Source organism: Oncorhynchus clarkii, chromosome 33, assembly GCF_045791955.1.
Source record: "Oncorhynchus clarkii lewisi isolate Uvic-CL-2024 chromosome 33, UVic_Ocla_1.0, whole genome shotgun sequence".
Lineage (NCBI taxonomy): Eukaryota > Metazoa > Chordata > Actinopteri > Salmoniformes > Salmonidae > Oncorhynchus > Oncorhynchus clarkii.
Genome location: NC_092179.1, coordinates 27345829 through 27361010, shown reverse-complemented (window position 1 = coordinate 27361010; position 15182 = coordinate 27345829). Strand labels below are relative to the sequence as shown.

Here is a 15182-nt window from a genome sequence, read left to right as displayed (position 1 = left end):
CCTGACTATATTTAATATTTAATTAGGCATCTCTGGACTGATAGGGTTAACACCTGACTATATTTAATTAGGCATCTCTGGACTGATAGGGTTAACGACTGACTTTATTCAATATTTAATTAGGCATCTCTGGACTGATAGGGTTAACACCTGACTATATTCAATATTTAATTAGGCATCTCTGCACTGATAGGGTTAACACCTGACTATATTTAATTAGGCATCTCTGGACTGATAGGGTTAACACCTGACTATATTTAATATTTAATTTGTCATCTCTGGACTGATAGGGTTAACACCTGACTATATTTAATTAGGCATCTCTGGACTGATAGGGTTAACACCTGACTATATTCAATATTTAATTAGACATCTCTGCACTGATAGGGTTAACACCTGACTATATTTAATATTTAATTTGTCATCTCTGAACTGATAGGGTTAACACCTGCCTATATTTAATTAGGCATCTCTGGACTGATAGGGTTAACACCTGACTATATTTAATTAGGCATCTCTGGACTGATAGGGTTAACACCTGACTATATTCAATATTTAATTAGGCATCTCTGGACTGATAGGGTTAACACCTGACTTTATTCAATATTTAATTTGTCATCTCTGGACTGATAGGGTTAACACCTGACTATATTTAATTAGGCATCTCTGGACTGATAGGGTTAACACCTGACTATATTTAATTAGGCATCTCTGGACTGATAGGGTTAACACCTGACTATATTTAATTAGGCATCTCTGGACTGATAGGGTTAACACCTGACTATATTCAATATTTAATTAGGCATCTCTGGACTGATAGGGTTAACACCTGACTTTATTCAATATTTAATTTGTCATCTCTGGACTGATAGGGTTAACACCTGACTATATTTAATATTTAATTTGTCATCTCTGGACTGATAGGGTTAACACCTGACTATATTTAATATTTAATTTGTCATCTCTGGACTGATAGGGTTAACAACGGACTTTATTCAATATTTAATTTGGCATCTGTCTGTGTCGGCACAGAATGTTGTTATTCTGCTTATCTCTGCAGGGGAAATCTTGGTTCCGCATCCTAACCCACTTTCCCTAAAAGGCACGCTGCTCCCTTTATAGTGCACTACTTATAGTGCACTACCATATGGATCCTGGTCAAAAGTAGTGCACTATATATGAAATAGAATGCTGTTTTGGACACAGTACTATTTATGACATTTCTTTCCTCCCCTGGCGGTCACTGAACCCCCCCCTCCCTCTTCAGATGAAAGCTTGAAAAACAGACATAGAAAATGGCACCGTGTCTGGGAAAATATGGCTTTCATGTTTTCTCTCTCACATCATATCAGGCAGGAACAAGCTTTCACTTCAGAATGAGATGGGGTGTGATTCTAGACAGATGTAATGGGTCTATTGTGGATTACTCATATACGGTAGTGCATTGACAGTATCAGGCCTGTTGTATTGTACATATGGGATCTGAATATATTGGCAACACCATAAGCTCATTTATATAGAGCCCACAGTGTTATTTATATAGAGCCCACAGTGTTATTTATATAGAGCCCACAACATTATTTATATAGATCCCACAGTGTTATTTATATAGAGCCCACAGCATTATTTATTTAGAGCCCACAGCATTATTTATATAAAGCCCACAGCGTTATTTATATAGAGCCCACAGCGTTATTTATATAGAGCCCACGGTGTTATTTACTATGTTCTGTAGGGGGAGAGAAGCAGGACCCTTACTATGTCCTGCAGGGGGAGAGCAGCAGGCACCCTTACTATGTCCTGTAGGGGGAGAGCAGCAGGCACCCTGACTACGTCCTGTAGTGGGAGAGCAGCAGGCACCCTGACTATGTCTTGCAGTGGGAGAGCAGCAGGCACCCTTACTATGTCTTGCAGTGGGAGAGCAGCAGGCACCCTTACTCTGTCCTGCAGTGGGAGAGCAGCAGGCACCCTTACTCTGTCTTGCAGTGGGAGAGCAGCAGGCACCCTTACTCTGTCCTGCAGTGGGAGAACAGCAGGCACCATTAGTATGCCCTGCAGTGGGAGAGCAGCAGGCACCATTAGTATGCCCTGCAGTGGGAGAGCAGCAGGCACCATTAGTATGTCCTGCAGTGGGAGAGCAGCAGGCACCATTAGTATGCCCTGCAGTGGGAGAGCAGAAGGCACCATTAGTATGTCCTGCAGTGGGAGAGCATCAGGCATCATTAGTATGTCCTGCAGTGGGAGAGCAGCAGGCACCATTAGTATGTCCTGCAGTGGGAGAGCAGAAGGCACCATTAGTATGTCCTGCAGTGGGAGAGCATCAGGCATCATTAGTATGTCCTGCAGTGGGAGAGCAGAAGGCACCATTAGTATGTCCTGCAGTGGGAGAGCAGCAGGCACCATTAGTATGCCCTGCAGTGGGAGAGCAGCAGGCACTATTAGTATGCCCTGCAGTGCCGCTCTAGCCTTTTTCAGACAGAGGATATGAATTGTTGTTGGCAGGGTGGCCAAAGACAAGTCTCTGGGTGCATCCCTAGTAATAATTTTAATAATACTACTACTACTAATACTAATAATAATACTGCTAATAATAATACTAATAATTCTACCACTAATAATAATAATACTGCTAATAATAATACTAATAATTCTACCACTAATAATAATAATACTGCTAATAATAATAATACTGCTAATAATACTACTACTACTACTAATAATAATAATAATAATACTGCTAATAATAATACTACTACTACCACTAATAATAATACTGCTAATAATAATACTACTACTACCACTAATAATAATACTGCTAATAATAATACTAATAATTCTACCACTAATAATACTGCTAATAATAATAATACTGCTAATAATACTACTACTACTAATAATAATAATAATAATACTGCTAATAATAATACTACTACTACCACTAATAATAATACTGCTAATAATAGTAATACTACTACTACTAATAATAATAATAATACTGCTAATAATAATACTACTACTACCACTAATAATAATAATACTGCTAATAATAATAATTTGGTGGGTGCTGATATTTGTCCTGTTTCACAAGTGTGTATTATACTCATGGGTGAATTGCGTATAAGACACCCTTGGAGAGTAGGGTCACGGCCAGGGTCAGCCATCCTCAACGGTGACCCTGGAGCAATTATATAGAGAATAGGGCACTATATAGAGAATAGGGTGCCATTTGGGACATAAACTTGATCCAAACAGTGTTATGTGAATGGGAAGTGTTTCAGTTGATACAGTTCTGTCCATGTTTAGTATGGATCATTGTCTGATGTGGTCGGTTCAGAGAAAATTCTTATTTCCTATTTCATGTCTGATTAGAATGGAAGTTACGATGGTGTTCATTAGGGAACCCCGTAGCAAAATGTTTTGCATCGGAAAACAAAAAACGAATAATGTCTTATTGGACAAGTTTAGTTGCTACTGCCCATTTAAACTTTGTTTCGGGCTGTTTTCTTCTGTTTCGTGCCTTATAAACGTGACCCGGGTCATGATGTTCCCCCAGACCCCTGTGATAGTCTATATTGAGAAATCTGTTTTTTTTTACCAAGTTCTTAAAGGCTTTTTAACCTGGAAAACAGGTCAGAGGAAGTGTTTGACAAGGTGCCAAGGCAAGCAGATGTGTATCTGTGATCTATCCATCACCCCTCCCTCTAAATTAATCATCCATCACTCCTCTCTCTAAATTAATCATCCATCACTCCTCTAAATGTATCATCCATCACCCCTCTCTCTAAATGAATCATCCATCACTCCTCTCTCTAACTGTATCATCCATCACTCCTCTTTCTAAATGAATCATCCATCACCCCTCTCTCTAAATTAATCATCCATCACTCCTCTCTATAACTGTATCATCCATCACTCCTCTCTCTAACTGTATCATCCATCACCCCTCTCTATAACTGTATCATCCATCACCCCTCTCTATAACTGCATCATCCATCACTCCTCTCTATAACTGTATCATCCATCACCCCTTTCTAACTGTATCATCCATCACTCCTCTCTATAACTGTATCATCCATCACTCCTCTCTCTAACTGTATCATCCATCACTCCTCTCTCTAACTGTATCATCCATCACTCCTCTCTATAACTGTATCATCCATCACTCCTCTCTCTAACTGTATCATCCATCACTCCTCTCTCTAACTGTATCATCCATCACCCCTCTCTCTAACTGTATCATCCATCACCCCTCTCTATAACTGTATCATCCATCACTCCTCTCTATAACTGTATCATCCATCACTCCTCTCTATAACTGTATCATCCATCACCCCTCTCTCTAAATTAATCATCCATCACTCCTCTCTATAACTGTATCATCCATCACTCCTCTTTCTAAATGAATCATCCATCACCCCTCTCTCTAAATTAATCATCCATCACTCCTCTCTATAACTGTATCATCCATCACTCCTCTCTCTAACTGTATCATCCATCACCACTCTCTATAACTGTATCATCCATCACTCCTCTCTCTAACTGTATCATCCATCACTCCTCTCTATAACTGTATCATCCATCACTCCTCTCTAACTGTATCATCCATCACTCCTCTCTATAACTGTATCATCCATCACTCCTCTCTCTAACTGTATCATCCATCACCCCTCTCTCTAACTGTATCATCCATCACCCCTCTCTATAACTGTATCATCCATCACTCCTCTCTATAACTGTATCATCCATCACTCCTCTCTATAACTGTATCATCCATCACTCCTCTAACTGTATCATCCATCACTCCTCTCTCTAACTGTATCATCCATCACTCCTCTCTATAACTCTATCATCCATCACTCCTTTCTATAACTGTATCATCCATCACTCCTCTCTATAACTGTATCACCATCACCCCTCTCTATAACTGTATCATCCATCACTCCTCTCTCTAAATGTATCATCCATCACTCCTCTCTATAACTGTATCATCCATCACTCCTCTAACTGTATCATCCATCACCCCTCTCTATAACTGTATCATCCATCACTCCTCTCTCTAAATGTATCATCCATCACCCCTCTCTATAACTGTATCATCCATCTCTCCTCCCTCTAACTGTATCATCCATCACTCCTCCCTCTAACTGTATCATCCATCACCCCTCTAACTGTATCATCCATCACCCCTCTCTATAACTGTATCATCCATCACTCCTCTCTAACTGTATCATCCATCACCCCTCTCTATAACTGTATCATCCATCACCCCTCTCTATAACTGTATCATCCATCACTCCTCTCTATAACTGTATCATCCATCACCCCTCTAACTGTATCATCCATCACTCCTCTCTATAACTGTATCATCCATCACTCCTCTCTATAACTGTATCATCCATCACTCCTCTCTATAACACTATCGTTAACCACAAGACGTATTTTTAACTCCTCTTAGCTGGCCTTGTGCTTTATCACTAAACAGGTAGTTGATGGGACTGACTGATCATGTATCAAAGACAATGTACTCACCACTCAGTCAGTTTTGATTGAATTAAAAATCCAATCTAAGGCCGCTTGCCTCTAAAGCTTTATTAATCAAAGCAGAGCCACCCCTCACCTTTCTCTAATCAGCTCTCCTTGTATGGGTCCTGGTCAACAATAGTGCTCTATAATGGTAATGGGATGCCATTAGGGACACAGCCTCAGTGTACATACTCTCAACCTATTACAGCACAGCTGTGGCCTCTCCCTGAGGCCAGAGCCAATGGAATGCACCAGTTGCTATTTGTTCTCTTGACTGGCAGGGATGGGGGCGACAGGAGACACGCCCAACCCGCCCACCCAGTGCTGTGTGTTGTCTCTGGATGATCCCTCCTCATCCCTGGTACTCCTGTAATCTCTGCTAATCCAGGCTGCTCCCGGTGTGTGTGGACTGTGGTCGGCGTCACTGGTGTGTGTGGACTGTGGTCGGCGTCACTGGTGTGTGTGGACTGTGGTCGGCGTCACTGGTGTGTGTGGACTGTGGTCGGCGTCACTGGTGTGTGTGCGTGCATGTGTTAATATGTCACTGGGTGTTCTGTTACCCCACCCCTTCTGGTGACCTGAGCAGACTCCTCCTCATCCATTCAGTCACCATGCTGTTGTCAGTATGGTATTGTGATCTGTTGTCAGTATGGTGTTATGTTAGCCCACCCCTTCTGGTGACCTGAGCAGACTCCTCCTCATCCATTCAGTCACCATGCTGTTGTCAGTATGGTATTGTGATCTGTTGTCAGTATGGTGTTATGTTACCCCACCCCTTCTGGTGACCTGAGCAGACTCCTCCTCATCCATTCAGTCACCATGCTGTTGTCAGTATGGTATTGTGATCTGTTGTCAGTATGGTGTTATGTTACCCCACCCCTTCTGGTGACCTGAGCAGACTCCTCCTCATCCATTCAGTCACCATGCTGTTGTCAGTATGGTATTGTGATCTGTTGTCAGTATGGTGTTATGTTACCCCACCCCTTCTGGTGACCTGAGCAGACTCCTCCTCATCCATTCAGTCACCATGCTGTTGTCAGTATGGTATTGTGATCTGTTGTCAGTATGGTGTTGTCAGTATGGTGTTGTGGTCTGTTGTCAGTATGGTGTTGTCAGTATGGTGTTGTGATCTGTTGTCAGTATGGTGTTGTCAGTATGGTGTTGTGGTCTGTTGTCAGTATGGTGTTATGTTACCCCACCCCTTCTGGTGACCTGAGCAGACTCCTCCTCATCCATTCAGTCACCATGCTTTTGTCAGTATGGTATTGTGATCTGTTGTCAGTATGGTGTTGTCAGTATGGTGTTGTGGTCTGTTGTCAGTATGGTGTTGTGGTCTGTTGTCAGTATGGTGTTATGTTACCCCACCCCTTCTGGTGACCTGAGCAGACTCCTCCTCATCCATTCAGTCACCATGCTTTTGTCAGTATGGTATTGTGATCTGTTGTCAGTATGGTGTTGTCAGTATGGTGTTGTGGTCTGTTGTCAGTATGGTGTTGTCAGTATGGTGTTGTGATCTGTTGTCAGTATGGTGTTGTGGTCTGTTGTCAGTATGGTGTTGTGGTCTGTTGTCAGTATGGTGTTGTGGTCTGTTGTCAGTATGGTGTTGTCAGTATGGTGTTGTGGTCTGTTGTCAGTATGGTGTTGTGGTCTGTTGTCAGTATGGTGTTGTGGTCTGTTGTCAGTATGGTGTTGTGGTCTGTTGTCAGTATGGTGTTGTGGTCTGTTGTCAGTATGGTGTTGTGATCTGTTGTCAGTATGGTGTTGTGGTCTGTTGTCAGTATGGTGTTGTGGTCTGTTGTCAGTATGGTGTTGTGGTCTGTTGTCAGTATGGTGTTGTGATCTGTTGTCAGTATGGTGTTGTGGTCTGTTGTCAGTATGGTGTTGTGGTCTGTTGTCAGTATGATGTTGTCAGTATGGTGTTATGGTCTGTTGTCAGTATGGTGTTGTGGTCTGTTGTCAGTATGGTGTTGTGATCTGTTGTCAGTATGGTGTTGTGGTCTGTTGTCAGTATGGTGTTGTGGTCTGTTGTCAGTATGGTGTTGTGGTCTGTTGTCAGTATGGTGTTGTCAGTATGGTGTTGTGGTCTGTTGTCAGTATGGTGTTGTGGTCTGTTGTCAGTATGGTGTTGTGGTCTGTTGTCAGTATGGTGTTGTGGTCTGTTGTCAGTATGGTGTTGTGATCTGTTGTCAGTATGGTGTTGTGGTCTGTTGTCAGTATGGTGTTGTGGTCTGTTGTCAGTATGGTGTTGTGGTCTGTTGTCAGTATGGTGTTGTGATCTGTTGTCAGTATGGTGTTGTGGTCTGTTGTCAGTATGGTGTTGTGGTCTGTTGTCAGTATGGTGTTGTCAGTATGGTGTTGTGGTCTGTTGTCAGTATGGTGTTGTGGTCTGTTGTCAGTATGGTGTTGTCAGTATGGTGTTGTGGTCTGTTGTCAGTATAGTGTTGTGGTCTGTTGTCAGTATGGTGTTGTGGTCTGTTGTCAGTATGGTGTTGTGGTCTGTTGTCAGTATGGTGTTGTGGTCTGTTGTCAGTATGGTGTTGTCAGTATGGTGTTGTGGTCTGTTGTCAGTATGGTGTTGTGGTCTGTTGTCAGTATGGTGTTGTGGTCTGTTGTCAGTATGGTGTTGTGATCTGTTGTCAGTGTGGTGTTGTAATCTGCTGTCAGTGGGGTGTTGTGATCTGCTGTCAGTGTGGTGTTGTGGTCTGTTGTCAATATGGTGTTGTGATCTGCATAGTGTTGTCAGTATGGTGTTGTGATCTGTTGTCAGTATGGTGTTGTGGTCTGTTGTCAGTATGGTGTTGTGGTCTGTTGTCAGTATGGTGTTGTGATCTGTTGTCAGTGTGGTGTTGTGGTCTGTTGTCAGTGTGGTGTTGTGATCTGTTGTCAGTATGGTGTTGTGATCTGCATAGTGTTGTCAGTATGGTGTTGTGATCTGTTGTCAGTATGGTGTTGTGATCTGCATAGTGTTGTCAGTGTGGTGTTGTTATCTGTTGTCAGTATGGTGTTATGGTCTGTTGTCAGTATGGTGTTGTGATCTGCATAGTGTTGTCAGTGTGGTGTTGTGATCTGCATAGTGTTGTCAGTGTGGTGTTGTGGTCTGTTGTCAGTAGGGTGTTGTGGTCTGTTGTCAGTAGGGTGTTGTCAGTGTGGTGTTGTTATCTGTTGTCAGTATGGTGTTGTGGTCTGTTGTCAGTGTGGTGTTGTGATCTGTTGTCAGTATGGTGTTGTGATCTGCATAGTGTTGTCAGTGTGGTGTTGTTATCTGTTGTCAGTATGGTGTTATGGTCTGTTGTCAGTATGGTGTTGTGATCTGCATAGTGTTGTCAGTGTGGTGTTGTGATCTGCATAGTGTTGTCAGTGTGGTGTTGTGGTCTGTTGTCAGTAGGGTGTTGTGGTCTGTTGTCAGTAGGGTGTTGTGGTCTGTTGTCAGTAGGGTGTTGTGGTCTGTTGTCAGTGGGGTGTTGTCAGTAGGGTGTTGTGGTCTGTTGTCAGTAGGGTGTTGTCAGTAGGGTGTTGTGGTCTGTTGTCAGTAGGGTGTTGTGGTCTGTTGTCAGTAGGCTGTTGTGGTTTTATTTTTTTTTACTAACGTCTGTTCTCCTTTTTTGTCTTGTCTTCTTCTTTTTCATCATCCTCTGTTTCTGCTGCTGTGTCCTTCACCACCACCACTGCTGCACACAAACTGACCAACATCACTCTGGTCACCTTGACCCCTTGACTACCTGGATGGACTCCCTACCCCCTCCCCTTTCCCCCTCTTTCTGTCATCTCTCTCTCTCGCTCCCCATCTCTCTCTCTCGCTCCCCATCTCTCTCTCGCTCCCCATCTCTCTCTCGCTCCCCATCTCTCTCTCGCTCCCCATCTCTCAATCTCTCCCAACTCTCGCTCTCACCCATCTCTCTCTCTCGCTCCCCATCTCTCAATCTCACCCAACTCTCACTCCCCATCTCACTCCCCATCTCTCTCTCTCCCCCATCTCTGTCTACCTGTCCCCACCCTTCTCCATACCAGCTCCATGCAGAGATCAGAGAACACCCCACCACATCAGGTAAGCCACTGACCTTTGAAAGGGACAGGAAGGGGTGAGGAGGCGGGAGAGGCGGGGTGAGGCAGAGGTGAGGCAGGGGTGAGAGGGCTCACGGGGGGCAACAGGCTCACGTCCTCCAACTCAACACCTCAACAGGACAGGGATGCATTGAAAGGTCGTGTTACAGTAGCCAGTAGTTTGTGTTTACCTTAAACGAATGTCATGAATTCCAAGTTATAGGAAAGGATTTCTCTGGCTAGGCCAAAAGTTTGGAGTGGGTGAAAGTTGTCTGTAACTATGACATTGTTCATCACATGTATGGCTGAACAGTGCTGATCTAGTTGCACACTGACTTTATGGTTCTACAGTACCATGTTTTGGTGAGCCACAATATTTCCAATAGTCACTGACTCACTGAAATGTCACTTACAGTTGTTGAGTTCACTATCTAGGCCTACGGCTGGCTGTGTCTCGTATGTCTGACTTTCTTAGTGATGGCGTTGACTTTCTTAGGGATGGCGTTGACTTTCTTAGGGATGGCGTTGACTTTCTTAGTGATGGCGTTGACTTTCTTAGTGATGGCGTTGACTTTCTTAGGGATGGCGTTGACTTTCTTAGGGATGGCGTTGACTTTCTTAGGGATGGCGTTGACTCTCTTAGGGATGGCGTTGACTCTCTTAGGGATGGCGTTGACTTTCTTAGGGATGGCGTTGACTTTCTTAGGGATGGCGTTGACTTTCTTAGGGATGGCGTTGACTTTCTTAGGGATGGTGTTGACTTTCTTAGTGATGGCGTTGAATTTCTTAGGGATGGCGTTGACTTTCTTAGGGATGGCGTTGAGTTTGCTAGGGGTGGCGTTGAGTTTCCTAGGCGTTGAGTTTCCTAGGGGTGCCATAGCAACGGGTATACAGAGATGAGCAGTTTACAGAGGAGTCGAGAGTGAGGTGATGTGTCCTATAAAGAGCAATGGTGGCAAATCTGATGGCCGAATGGTAAAGAACATCTAGCTGCTCGAGAACATCCTGCCGACTGGTGCACTGTAACAGTAGACTGCTGTACTAAGACTCACTGGAAACCTTATTGACTGGACTGTAACAGTAGACTGCTTCACTGTAACAGTAGACTGCTTCACTGTAACAGTGGACTGCTTCACTGTAACAGTAGACTGCTTCACTGTAACAGTAGCCTGCTGTACTAAGACTCACTGGAAACCTTATTGACTGGTGGACTGTAACAGTAGACTGCTTCACTGTAACAGTGGACTGCTTCACTGTAACAGTGGACTGCTTCACTGTAACAGTGGACTGCTTCACTGTAACAGTGGACTGCTGTCCAAAGACTCACTGGAAACCTTATTGACTAGTGGACTGTAACAGTAGACTGCTTCACTGTAACAGTAGACTGCTTCACTGTAACAGTAGACTGCTTCACTGTAACAGTAGACTGCTGTACTAAGACTCACTGGAAACCTTATTGACTAGTAGACTGTAACAGTAGACTGCTTCACTGTAACAGTAGCCTGCTTCACTGTAACAGTGGACTGCTGTACTAAGACTCACTGTAAACCTTATTGACTAGTGGACTGTAACAGTAGACTGCTTCACTGTAACAGTAGACTGCTTCACTGTAACAGTGGACTGCTTCACTGTAACAGTGGACTGCTTCACTGTAACAGTGGACTGCTTCACTGTAACAGTGGACTGCTGTACAAAGACTCACTGGAAACCTTATTGACTAGTGGACTGTAACAGTAGACAGCTTCACTGTAACAGTAGCCTGCTTCACTGTAACAGTAGCCTGCTGTACTAAGACTCACTGTAAACCTTATTGACTAGTGGACTATAACAGTAGACTGCTTCACTGTAACAGTGGACTGCTTCACTGTAACAGTGGACTGCTTCACTGTAACAGTGGACTGCTTCACTGTAACAGTAGACTGCTGTACTAAGACTCACTGGAAACCTTAGAGTGCATTTTCCCTTTAAGAGCGCTACTAGATGGTTTCTCTGTGGATTTTCCCTTTAAGTGCGCTACTCGATAGTTTCTCTGTGCGTTTTTCCTTTAAGAGCGCTACTCGATAGTTTCTCTGTGGGTTTTCCCTTTAAGAGCGCTACTCGATGGTTTCTCTGTGCATTTTCCCTTTAAGAGCGCTACTCGATAGTTTCTCTGTGGGGTTTCCCTTTAAGAGCGCTACTAGATGGTTTCTCTGTGCATTTTCCCTTTAAGAGCGCTACTCGATAGTTTCTCTGTGCATTTTCCCTTTAAGAGCGCTACTAGATGGTTTCTCTGTGCATTTTCCCTTTAAGAGCGCTACTAGATGGTTTCTCTGTGCATTTTCCCTTTAAGAGCGCTACTCGATAGTTTCTCTGTGCATTTTCCCTTTAAGAGCGCTACTAGATGGTTTCTCTGTGCATTTTCCCTTTAAGAGCGCTACTAGATGGTTTCTCTGTGCATGTTCCCTTTAAGAGCGCTACTAGATGGTTTCTCTGTGCATTTTCCTTTTAAGAGCGCTACTAGGCACAATGTGTTCTCTACCTAGGATGTTATTCATTAATTATGCTGTGTGTGCTTCACATACACTAAACCAAATCTCGTTAACCCTTTGCCATAGAGTTAAGAAGTGTTCGTACTTTACTGAGATATTCTCTGCATTAATATGTTATAACGCTGCAGGGTGACGTTTCCACTAGGTACAGATCTAGGATCAGCTTACCCTCCCCCAATCCTAACCTTAACCGTTAGTGGGGAAAATGCAACTCTAGGTGCAACTTCACCCTACTCCTCGTTAGATGGAAACTTTGCAGCCGTGCCACTAGAGGGCACCGTGTCGTCATCATCTGTCATCACCAGTGGGGGAGGAGAACCCCTGCTGCTCAGCCTGTTGGTCAGCAGATACAAATTAATATCTCTCTCTCCCTTTTCTCCCCCTCACTCTCTTCTCTTTCCCTTTTCTCCCCCTCACTCTCTTCTCTTTCCCTTTTCTCCCCCTCACTCTCTTCTTTCCCTTTTCTCCCTCTCACACTCTCTCCCTTTTCTCCCCCTCACTCTCTTCTCTCTTTTCCCTTTTCTCCCCCTCACTCTCTTCTCTTTCCCTTTTCTCCCCCTCACTCTCTTCTCTTTCCCTTTTCTCCCCCTCTCTCTCTCTTTCCCTTTTCTCCCCCTCACTCTCTTCTCTTTCCCTTTTCTCCCCCTCACTCTCTTCTCTTTCCCTTTTCTCCCCCTCTCTCTCTCTTTCCCTTTTCTCCCTCTCACACTCTCTCCCTTTTCTCCCCCTCACTCTCTTCTCTTTCCCTTTTCTCCCTCTCACACTCTCTCCCTTTTCTCCCCCTCACTCTCTTCTTTCCCTTTTCTCCCCCTCACTCTCTTCTTTCCCTTTTCTCCCCCTCACTCTCTTCTCTTTCCCTTTTCTCCCCCTCACTCTCTTCTCTTTCCCTTTTCTCCCCCTCACTCTCTTCTCTTTCCCTTTTCTCCCCCTCACTCTCTTCTCTTTCCCTTTTCTCCCCCTCTCTCTCTCTTTCCCTTTTCTCCCTCTCACACTCTCCCTTTTCTCCCCCTCACTCTCTTCTCTTTCCCTTTTCTCCCTCTCACACTCTTTCCCTTTTCTCCCCCTCACTCTCTTCTTTCCCTTTTCTCCCCCTCACTCTCTTCTCTTTCCCTTTTCTCCCACTCACACTCTCTCCCTTTTCTCCCCCTCTCTCTCTCTTTCCCTTTTCTCCCCCTCACTCTCTTCTTTCCCTTTTCTCCCCCTCACTCTCTTCTCTTTCCCTTTTCTCCCACTCACACTCTCTCCCTTTTCTCCCCCTCTCTCTCTCTTTCCCTTTTCTCCCCATCTCTCTCTCTCTTTCCCTTTTCTCCCTCTCTCTCTTTCTCTCTCTCTCTTTCTCGCTTTCGCTCTCCTCCAGCTGGCTTAATTCCCAGTGATGACCCCGTCCTGTTGACCCCAGGGAGAATGAGCCAGCGAAGCCAGGGGAAGGAGCGAGAGAAGAGGGAGGAGAAGGAGCGAGAGAAGAGGGAGGAGAAGGAGCGAGAGAAGAGGGAGGAGAAGGAGCGAGAGAAGAGGGAGGAGAAGGAGCGAGAGAAGAGGGAGGAGAAGGAGCGCGAGAAGAGGGAGGAGAAGGAGCGCGAGAAGAGGGAGGAGAAGGAGAAGGAGCGAGAGAAGAGGGAGGAGAAGGAGCGAGAGAAGAGGGAGGAGAAGGACAGAGAGGAGAAGAAGGAGAAGGACAGAGAGGAGAAGAAGGAGAAGGATGGGAGCCTCCACACCCCCAGCAGAGATCACCTCGCCAGCCCCTCTTCCCTCAGCCCGGGGCTCAGCTACACCCATGGTAAGACCACCTTCTTCTTCCAGGGACACTTTGCCCTCTAAGCACAGACCCAGGGTCAGGTATCTCTCAACCTCTGTACCAACCTCAATATTCCTGAACCACGGTGTCCTCTGGAGGTTGATGGGCTCTGCTAGGCTCCATGCAACCTTCAGGGTTGAAGCAGATACCAGGGGAAGCCCAGAGGTTACCAATGCTCTAAGCAAAAGGATCTGATGTTTCTATTTGAGACTTGTATATGACAAGGCATGGGAGTGTTTTAAGGTGGTTTTGGACGGTTTTTACCCTCCAAATGTCAAAAATGGTTCGTCCTATACACGACAGTACCTTCCTTCTGGAATGTTCCATTATCTACCACCAGGGGGAGCAGAAGCTAAAAGGAAAGACAAATATTTTTCTCTCCTCATTCTAGAGCACCTTCAAATCATGTGTCTGCATTCTATCAGAACAAGCAACACTTCTCTCAAAAGAGACCTGAGTGGTGCGGTTGGGGGGACTTATACAACTGGGTAACCAGTCGTTGCACAGAAGGAAATAATTCTGGGATAGAACCATAATAATAAAAAAAACCTGCCTTGAGTATATGAAGGGCAAATGGTTGCATTGATATTGATAGTACCTAGGCCTCTATACAGCTCTGAGATGTAGGCTGGTAAATGACAGAAATGACTTTTATTAGCTAACTCTAAGCCAATACATCCAGTGTTATTTTCCTAGTGTCTGTGTCTCAGTTGTGGTTGTTGCTGGTTTGCTCTTCTGAATATCAGAATGTAGGCCGAGCGCTTCACAAGTAAGCACTTCACAGGTAATGCCGTCCCAAAGGGCAGAGAATCCAATAAGGATGAAAGGCTGGGAGGCAACAATGCCGGTGATCTGTATCCTTCATTCAGTGTGAACAGGCAGGTGGTGAACACTTGTGACGGCCGGCGTGACATTTACCAGTCTGTTACTGGTCCAACGTCACTACCCCCTCCGTCTATCATGACACCACATTGGATCCATCTCAAATGGCACCCTATTTCTCTATTTAGTGCCATAGTAGTGCACTAAATGGGACGCAGCCATTAACTCTCTCATATTGCATTCTCGGATATCGTTTATTCAGAGGCATCAGTAGAGATAATCATGGTGTTCTTCTTAAGGTCTCACTATTTTGAATATTTCCTGCTGTTCAATGGCCATTCCAACTGTTGATTCTTGAAGAATAGAACTTAGAAATGCCTTTTGACCTTCATACAGCCGTCTCATCATATCAGAACCCTGCATTAAAGGTACCGTTGCTCCACTGTTTATGTGTTTCATTTTGTTGTCTTTGG

At 44.5% G+C, this 15182-nt stretch overlaps 1 protein-coding gene across 4 annotated transcripts in view; it reads left to right on the top strand.

The window, feature by feature from the left end:
* The window catches only part of LOC139392699 (oxysterol-binding protein-related protein 8-like), a 151755-nt gene that overhangs the window by 67824 nt on the left and 68749 nt on the right, over window positions 1-15182 (top strand). For 2 of the 4 annotated variants that reach the window (XM_071140872.1, XM_071140871.1), the window contains exons 4-5: window positions 9532-9568; window positions 13450-13869. In XM_071140872.1, the coding sequence (XP_070996973.1) occupies window positions 9532-9568; window positions 13450-13869 (457 nt within the window). The remainder of the gene's footprint in view (window positions 1-9531; window positions 9569-13449; window positions 13870-15182) is intronic. The other 2 variants (XM_071140874.1, XM_071140873.1) reach the window with 1 other exon arrangement.